The sequence below is a fragment of the Alosa pseudoharengus genome, unplaced genomic scaffold (genome assembly GCF_046254945.1).
Source record: "Alosa pseudoharengus isolate Yale_2024_CS ecotype anadromous, Long Island Sound unplaced genomic scaffold, YU_APseudo_1.1 YU_APseudo_1.1_scf_8, whole genome shotgun sequence".
Lineage (NCBI taxonomy): Eukaryota > Metazoa > Chordata > Actinopteri > Clupeiformes > Clupeidae > Alosa > Alosa pseudoharengus.
Window position 1 is genome coordinate 28,416,877 of NW_027468870.1, and position 10,000 is coordinate 28,426,876.

General features: G+C 47.2%; 1 protein-coding gene across 1 annotated transcript in view; it reads right to left on the minus strand.

The window, feature by feature from the left end:
* Positions 1-10,000, minus strand: part of robo3 (roundabout, axon guidance receptor, homolog 3 (Drosophila)) — a 68,190-nt gene that overhangs the window by 19,588 nt on the left and 38,602 nt on the right. The window contains exons 6-10 of the mRNA XM_076274075.1: positions 8,504-8,628; positions 6,081-6,252; positions 4,457-4,662; positions 805-886; positions 1-97 (exon numbers count right to left, since the gene is read on the minus strand). The exon at positions 1-97 is cut by the window's left edge and continues 72 nt beyond it. Of these exons, the coding sequence (XP_076130190.1) occupies positions 1-97; positions 805-886; positions 4,457-4,662; positions 6,081-6,252; positions 8,504-8,628 (682 nt within the window). The remainder of the gene's footprint in view (positions 98-804; positions 887-4,456; positions 4,663-6,080; positions 6,253-8,503; positions 8,629-10,000) is intronic.

Here is a 10,000-nt window from a genome sequence, read left to right on the forward strand (position 1 = left end):
ACGCTGTTCAGGGTCACGTCCGTCACCACGGGCTTCTGGGGAGGACCCGGCAGCTGAATGGGCTCCGACGCCTGGCTCACCGATGAGTCTACACTCTCTGTGGAACACACACACACACACACAATGAAGACAAGCCCTGGCAGTACAAGTGGAAATTCCCAAGCAGTAAAAACAGTACTAAAAGGTAATAAATGATACAAATATGTTTCACTATTTTACTTCTGCTGTGTTGGAAAACATTTTGTATTACACTGCTCTGTACACAGTAAATACATGATTAAAAAAGTATAGAGCATTGGGTAACAAATGATACATACAGATTGAAATGTGAAAATAGATTTATATAAAATGATGGCTGGATAGTCCATATTATATAAGTAACGAGTATTAAAGTGTTTGTAATGTTCTTTCTGAGCCTTTTCACAGAGCCACTTTCTCATTGTAGAGTTAATCGTTCTCACCCCATGATACTGAGCTGTGAACAAATCTCATTCACACTCTACATGTGTAGATGAAACATCAAAGGAGTGCGTTCCATCAAGGCTTGTGTGTGTGTGTGTGTGTGTGTGTGTGTGTGTGTGTGTGAGTGTGTGTGTGGGAGTGTGTGTGTGTGTGTGTGTGTGTGTGTGGGAGTGTGTGTGTGTGTGTGTGTGTGTGTGTGTGTGTGTGTGTGTGTGTGTGGGAGTGTGTGTGTGTGTGTGTGTGTGTGTGTGTGTGTGTGTGTGGGAGTGTGTGTGGGAGTGTGTGTGTGTGTGTGTGTGTGTGTGTGTGTGTGTGTGTGTGTGTGTGTGTGTGTGTGTGTACCTTTCACGGTGACAACTCCACTCCAGCTTGTGTCTCCGCTCGAGCTGGAGGCAACACAGGTGTAGGTCCCCGAGTCCGTTTCCTAGCAACAAGAAGCTCAGGGTCAACATTTGTATGGATGGACTGAGAAATACAATGCCTTTTCGACCGTGTCGCCAGGAGAGTGGTAAAAAAGAGGGACTTTACGGTCGAGTAAACATGATTTGTACTAAAGCCATTCAAGAGAATCGATTACCAGCGTATGGCTTTTTCAAGGCATAAAGAAAACAGGTTTGCTAACGTCCCATAAATGGCTTTCCTTATTTTGTGTATGCTGCACACAGCCATCTGCCAAACCATCTCTAATGTTATGAATTGCATATAATCACACTGCATTGATAACGACTGCAGTACTTTATCAGTCCCTTGATGCCACAGTGGAAACTCTGAGCTAATATGTGGAGGAGTCTGACAGACATTTCTTATCTGTACACTGACAGACACATAGGACCCTTATTAACGAACCTGGACAGAGTTCTTTTGTCAACACCTCTGCAACGCATAACGCTCCAAATTTCAACCCAATGCCTTTACAAGCAAAGCAACTAGGGCCATTTTTAGCAGCTGTATTTTTATTCTTATGGTACTGTTGATGAGTATCTCTGATGAATCTTCTATCTGCACTGAGAGATTACCCACTGCATTATTATATCTTGATAAAATATGCACTCCACTTTGTACGAATTTAGTTTGGTCAGCAACAAGCAGGAGCTAACCGTCTCAGACACCTATTCTGGGAAAACATTTCACTTTATCGAGATGCAAAGCAGACAGCCAGACATCCACTTGATGAACTAACAGGGTGCAGCGTGGACGCTCGAGACAGAAACAGACAAGGAGTCTGGACACCCTCAGATCTTTTGGTATGCTGCTACAACAAGCAGACTACAGACAAGGCCTGCTAAATCAGAATAACTGTCGGGACCTCCGGCTAACATGTGAGATTTATTTCCGCTGCAAGCTATGCACTGCACTTCACTCACACGGGGTCCTACAAACTTTGTGAGGGTGTAATGTGTCTGTCACTATGTGTGTGTGTGTGTGTGTGTGTGTGTGTGTGTGTGTGTGTGGGCTGTGTCTGCAGTTGATTACTAACCCTCTGCATTCCTAGCACAAGAGAGCAGAGGAGGCATTAAAATTTCACGTGAGCGTCCCGAACGCTGCGGCACGGTAGCCACTGCACTGCACGTGCCCCAGTGGAGCAGGGAGGGGCATCTGATAGAGCTGACAGCTCGTGGCTTTGGCTCCATGTCCCTCAGCCTCCAGGAACAACACTGGTTGGGCTGAAGACTACAAATCAGGCTACACACACACACTCTCACATAGACACACACACACACACACACACACACACACACACACTCTCTCTCTCTCTCTCTCTCACACACACACACAAACACACACACACACACACACACACACACACACACACTCATACACAGACACTCCTCCACCTCAGCTTGGAGGTCCCTTATCCGTCTTTGATTACAGTGTAATGTTTTCTCAGCTGTAATGATTCCCCACCCCAAAACGCAGACATGGAAAAAGTGAGTTTCTAAAGTTTTTCTAACTTAAAAAGAAAGTAAAGATCAGACTGGCTGTTTACTTTCTGTGTCTGTGAGGGTAGATGTGGCACTGGGTGCTGCATCGTGATTGGTGGATGAGAAGGACACTCGGGAGGTTACCGGGCGGGCACCTGCCTATTAATCACGCCTCCTGAGCTCTGTGTTAAACTGAGTGTAAAAGAAAACGCATGAAAGGAGAGCTGATGGAGGACTAAACATTTACCCCTCCCTCCCTCTCTCTCCCTTTCTTTCTCTTTCTGTGTCTCTCTCTCTCCTCCCCTTTCAGTCTTTTTTTCCCAAGTAAACTACCTTTCTCTTCTCTCTTCATCTTTTCTGTCTCTCTGTACGCAATCGCTACTCTCACCACACCCACCAATACTAGCGCACTCCCCACCATCATCACTCAGACAACAGAGAAACTCGGGAGACTCTGGGCCACAGCTGGCCCAGCTCCGGTCTGAGTGCGTGCTGCTGTTTAGGCAGTCTCCAGCAGCAACAGCACATTTACATCTGCCAGCATCCAGAGACAGAAAGAGAGAAAGAGAGAGAGAGAAAAAAAAGAGAAAGAGACAGTGAGAGCAAGCGAGTCAGAGAGAGGAAGAGAGAGAGAGAGAGAGAGAGAGGGAGAGAGAGAGAGAGAGAGAGAGAGAGGGAGAGAGAGAGACAGAGAGAGAGGGAGGGATAGAGAGAGGGAGAGAGAGAGGGGGAGAGAGGGAGAGAGAGAGAGGGAGGGAGAGAGGGAAAGATGGAGAGAGAGAGGGAGAGAGAGAGAGAGAGACTGAGACTAAGAGTGAATCAATGCCATCTGTTAAGGGGCTCATCCCCCTGCCCCTCTCGGCCTGTAAACATGATGGGCCTACAGATGCACAACTGATACACAACAGACCCTGAGCAGGGTCAGCAGCACCTGACAGAGCCATGCTGATCCACTCACAGATGGCCACTTTCAGACAAAATATTATTTTCAAACCATTACAAATACACCAACTCCACACCATGTGATGTATGAATGTATGAATTTTTCATTAATACTGTTTTATGTGTAGAAAAGTATGAATCATGGTCCTTAGGGTTGCAATAGGCTATATATATCAGCTAGGCAGCAAGGCATCACCTAGCGGGTTTGCTTTTTGCTTAAACTCACTCTAAAAAAAAGATCATTAGGATTCTTATAGGTCCCTAATGAGTGCTGAGGAACAGTGATCACATTTGACACTTGCTGACTATAGCAGCAAAAGATTGCTTTGTCTGTTTCTCTCTCTCTCTCTCTGGATCTCTTCTCTTAACCAGAGAGACTGTTTAATTAAAGTCTACCCCGATCGTTAATCATCTGCGGACGCAATCAATTTACACATTGGCCCCAGCTAAGCAGAGCTCCATAACCTGAGGTGAATCCCAAGCCATCAAGGGCCAAGCCCGAACACATTTCATTAAAAAGCTCCTCGTGCTAATGCTAACAATAGCATTTGCTCGTTATTCTAACAATAATGAGGCTTAATTCCATTAGGCGGCTGCACTCTGATGGCTGGATCGCCCATAAAGCAATTCAGAAATGAGATATTAATACCCCGATATTAATGCTCAGTCAATTACACCTGCCAGTTAGCTGTCAATTAAAGCCTCCCACCGAGGCCAGGAGCTGGGGACTGTGCGCTACGCGCGCGCCATGCTAACAATGACGAGGCTCTGCTGCTCTGTGTCAACAGTCATTAAGCACTTCATAATGGCGGGATACGGAGAGCAAGCACGAAGGAGAGGGAAGATAGGAATAGAACAGACAAAATAGACAACGAGAGAGAGAATGACGAATGAGCGACGGAGAAACTTTCAAAGAACTTTCAAGTAAAAACTTCAGCAGGATCACTGAACATTAGTTTCGAGGCTCCATATTTCGAAACTCTCCAGCATATGGACATATAAGCATATTTCCACATTGATGCAAACGCACTGAAACATACTGTAACTTGGTCTGTTTAAGCAGACTACACCAGCATTAAATGGAGGCTCTCTGTTACCCTGGAACTGGTCTCCTCTCTGCCGTAGCCTACCTGCAGGTTTATGATCTGCAAGGTGCCGTTCTCCATGAGGCTGATGCGCTCGTCATTGGCCAGGATCCTCTGGCTGTCCTTCTCCCACTGAATGCTGGGAAGGGGGTTCCCCATCACGTGACACTGCAGCTGGGCCATGACTCCAGGAGCCAGCGTCTGATTGGCTGGCCCCTGACGGATGATGGGAGGCACTCGGTCTGATGGCACTGTAGGTTGAAAAAGCAAAAACACACATAAAATATCAGCACCAAACACAGCACTAGAATGTTATATATCTGATAGCTGATTCAGTAGATTCAATCTGCACCCTACTACAGCAACACTAAGCAACAATTTGCCACTTTGTGAGGTATGCTATTAACAGACACCTAGTTTGGTTGGTTGTGGGTGGGGTTTGCCAGGTTTTGTATGGCTTTAGGTTAGCTAGCTCTCTAGCTCTAGACAACTCAGATAGTGGTGCTTTAAGTTTCAATTTAAACTCATTAGCATATCCAGGGGTACATCAGTAATGCAAAGGATTTATAATGGGAAGTCTTTATGAATTATTTATTGTTTGACTGCCTGGAGCTGAAAGCACTCCTTGTCTATTGACCCAAGTGACGGTCTGACGCATTAATAAATAATTAACTGGCCATTTATTTCAGTGTTTAACATGCTCTTATTCTCCTGCAACGACCTCAACAGTCTACCAGACAGTCAACTGTAAAGTAATGATTTAAAACATGCCATTAATTTCACCTATACAACCATGGTCATGAATGAAACAAAATTAAAATGCAGGGGAATTAATTGAAGAATGCTTGCTTTTTTGTTGTTTTCAGTCCTTAAGCCATTATGTAAATATGTAGGCTGGTAGAACACTTCCGCCTATCCATGTGACATTTATGTTTATGAGGATGTTGAGTACAATTACAGTTGTATTTTAGGCACAGAAAGTTTCTTGCTTGGTTTTATGTTGTTTTTAGTCATTAGGCGATGCATCATTAAAATAAGAGCTATGAGACGCTGGAGGCCACAGAGCACAGCTGCAAGCACACAGAGCTCCATCACGGCGTCAGAGGAGAACCAGGCCTGGGAGGCAGGCTTGTCCCGGGGCTACATGTATATGCACACACTATTCTGACATGTCCTGTCTGATTACGCTCCACCAGTCTCCTGCTGGCTTCCTCGTTTGGGGGTAAAGCAGAGCTTTTTAATTCGGGAGGGCTTTGAAGTCTTTAATTATTAGGGTGGTGCAGGGGGGAAAGGCACACAAAACTCAATCAGGAATTTGTTCAACTCTGAAAATTAACTGTTAACAATCTTTTTTTTGTGTGATTAAGTTCACAAGTAAGAAGAAAACCAAAGCTGCAGCTTTAACAGTGGGATATTAGAACAATATTTAGCAAAGGTCTAGACTCTGCTGTAGCATACATGAAGCAGTTCACCAACTGGGTCGCTAGGTCTTCGAGGTCTTTCCACGGTAAGCTGAGAAAAAGAGTGAAAAGACCGCATGCTTCAGTAAAGGAATCCAGACATGAGCCGAGCAGATCCGGGCGGATTTGGGCCTGAACCAAACCAGACGTGGGCCAGATCTGGGCCAGAACCAGTGGCTACTAATGATGTCGGGCGGAGCCGGACTCACCGTCCTCCACCTCCAGCAGGGCTTTGGTGAGGATGCTCCCAGCAACGCTGATGGCTTGGCAGATGTAGTACCCAGAATCCTCGCCGCGCACATCTGTGATGGTCAGCTCGCCGCTCAGGGAGACGGAGAAGCGGCCGGACTCGGACGGAGGCTGGCTGGGAAACAGCAGGATCTTGGAGGGATAAAAACAACCACGGGGGTGGGAAAAAATCCTTCAAACAGTCTGTGTGTGTGTGTGTGTGTGTGTGGGTGTCACTCAGTCTGTGTCGGTCTATTGTAATTGTGTTGATGACAGTGTTTTCCAGAAATGTCCAGGAAGGCTGTTTGTACTGGAAGGAAGCTTATCTGGCTGGCTGGCCTACACTGGATGTTGTCAGGGGAGGATGGTGCCTGGCTGAGAGCTCTCAGCTGGGGCTGTGGGAGAGGCATGATGAAGATGAGGATGATGAAAAGGAATCTGGGAGGAATGGATCACTTGGACCTTGAATGTGAGTTGAGTTTAAGTGGTCACAGACCAGCTGAGCTGTGTCTGTGTGTGTGTGTGTGTGTGTGTGTGTGTGTGTGTGTGTGTGTGTGTGTGTGTGTGTGTGTGTGTGTGTGTGTGTGACAGAAAGAAAGAAAGAAAGAGAGAATGCATGACTGTGTGTATGTGGGATGAGGATGGAGTCCCACAAATAGAAGGACAGACACAGAGACTCACACTTTCACACAGAAGCAAATAAATGAAAAATGAAAAAAGGATTTGGAAAAAGCTCATCTCTCTGTTTGAGGTGACAGAGAGCACTCCATCAGCCTCGCCACCTCTCCGCCACGCAACGGGAGTGGAGGTGTGAGGCAGATGGAGGTGGGCCTCCACTCCTCTTCCTCTTCATCTACAACTAAGAACTATCTCTTCTCTGTCTGCTTCTCTCTTTCTCTCGTTCTCAGTCACTGGTTATATATAGATACATTATCACCAGGCCCTGGCAAGAGTTGCTTTCAGGCTCTCCCTCCAGCACACACACTCACATACACACACAAACACAGACGTACACATACAAAATGAAAACACACACACACACACACACACACACACACTCCTGTGACTCAGTGAGGCTGTGCCGTGAGGCTCCACTGTTCCTCCCACACCTGCCGTCTCTCGTGCGTCTCCAAGCGCCACCGGCGCTGCCAGCTCCCACTCCTTCCCAGAATGCACTTCTGCACCTGGGCATGTGGTGGACCGTGGGCACAGACGTGTTTCTTAGATTTGTCACTGGCACCATGTAAAGCTATCCCCCTCTCTTTTCTCTATCCCCCCCTCTCTCTCTCTCTCTCTCTCTCTCCCTCTCTCTCTCTCCCTCCCTCTCTATCCCCCTCTCTCTCTCTTTCTCCCTCCCGCTGTCTCTCTCTCTCTTACACTGTCTCTCTCTCGCTCCCTCTGTCTGTCTCTCTTGCCAAGCTTCAACTATGGCACACTTGGTCTCACACAGACTCATACATAACACATAAACATAAGCGCCCTCCCATCTATATACACATACACGTGCGCTCACACACACACAGAACAGAAACAAGGACACGCAATCTATAAAACATGCACTTGACACACACAAAACAAACACGGGCCAATCAAAGCTACACCTGCACACAAGAGCATGTTCCAAATTCAGCTCTCAACATAACCCCCTGACTCAAAAACACATATACACACACACACACACACACACACACACACACACACACACACACACACACGCCCGTCTCTGAGATTAGCCATGGAGAGAGAAAAGAGCAATCCGTATGGCTCAATGTTTCCACGGACCCTTCCCTCCTCTCCCCTCCCATCCATGCCTCCTACAGTAGAAAGGCAGCTCTTATCCATGCTATGCGGAGGCCTGATTTAGAAGCAGAGCTGCTCCGTGACTCATGTGACTCATGCACACACACACACACACACACACACACACACACACACACACACACACACACACACACACACACACACACACACACACACACACACACACACACACACACACACACAGAGAAACTGGCTCCGCTCCTGCCCTCCTCTCCTCTCCTCTCTCTCACATAGCCCAAACCAGGCAGTGAGATTACAGAGGGGGCCTGTGCTAATCGCGTCTGTTTGGTCAGGCGCCCCCACACATAAGCATACGCACACACACAGATATTCAGACACACACAGACACACACACACACACACACACACACACACACACACAGAAAGACAGATGCTAAACACAAACCCACACACAAACACAAAGCAATATATCTACACATGCATTTCCACCAACCCCCCCCCCCCCACACACACACACACACACACACACTAAGATGAACAGAGATAAACACAAATGTACACACAATGTGCACACACACACACACACACACACACACAGTCACACACACACACAGGCACTCACCTGGCTGCCCTCTTTCTGCCAGAAGACTGCTGGGGGAGGGTTGCCCTTGGTGCCGCAGAGGAAGGTGACGGTGCGGCCCTGAGCCGAGATCTGGTCCCGAGGACGCACCACGATCTGAGGAGGAACTGAAGAGGACACAAGTGTCACCATACATTCATACAATCCCAGACCGTGGGTGTGTAAATGTGTGTGTGTGTGTGTGTAAGATGGGGTCAAGAGAGAGAAGGTGTGTGCGTGTGTGTGTATGTGTGTGTATGTATGTGTACTGTATGCGTGTGCGAGAGAGAGAGAGAGAAAGGGGAGAAAGATAGCCTGTGAGCACGTGCATGTGTTTGTATCTGTGTGTCTGAGCCTTTCCCCAGGAGTAGTAAACCTAGCCATCACTTCAGATACTGTTTGTGTGTGCCAGACTTCAAGGCGCCTGCAAAGACTGTAACTCAGCTTCAATAACTATCTTGGCTACCCTGCTGCCAAACGTGAAGCGTGAGCTTCGCCCTGTGTGTGCAGACCCCTTAGAGCCACCCAAACCTCTAAACCAAACACGACAACTTCACAGCGTCTCACACACACTCCTCCTGCCTTAATGTACTTCAACACTCTTTCAGGCCTTTGAGCTTCTCTTCTGCCTTTGTTATTTTCTGGAGGACATTCATCTGCACTGTTGTTTTGACAGTGCTTGGCCCTCTACCTACAGATGCAGAGAGAGCGGGAGAGAGAGAGTGTAGTTCACTTGGATCTTGTTCAAAAGTTTTTTTACAGTAGGCACAATATAAACAAAGAGGCTTTAAAAAAAAAACCTTGGCACTTGTCCTTACAAGAGCACAAGAGTGCACTTTCCGAAAGCTGCAGTAGCGGCTTTATGCTGATTTCCGTATGAGAACGCTAGGCACACAACCCCTTTACAGCGCCAGTCTGCTAAACGACATGACATGAGCAGCCGGTTAAATAGCACGAGCGGATTAGCGCTGAGGGCCCATAGCGTACAGTATCTGTGTCTCTCCCAAGCAGATTTAGCTAATAGGTGCTTGAACCGCAGCAGGGAGACATATCCCCTCAGGGCCTCTGTGGGTAAGATGTGGGCCGCATAAGCCTGCATGGCACCCTGTCTTTCTCTTCCTCTCTCAGAATCAATTTTTCTCTCAATTTTCCTCTCTCTATCGCTCTCTTCTTCTCTCTGCTCCATTTCTATCCATCTCCATCTCTCCATCTGTCTCTCTCCATAGCCTCTTTCTCACAGGAATCCTGTATAAGTTGCAGTAAAAAACAACAGGTAAGATCATTTTTTGCGTTCTCACACCTTGTGGGAAAATGGGGTTTATCTTTTTTCTCTTTTTGTCAGTGAGGAGAGCAGTAGTGAAGGGCTCTACTGTTTATTAAGGCTCAGTGCTCGATGTCCCTGTGCAAGGAAGCCAATGTTATGACAGTCCGAGAGTGGGTCCTTGTTCGTCTAGGCTCAAAGCTTCTGGCTTTCCATCTGTCCCATCTCTCTCCTCCCTC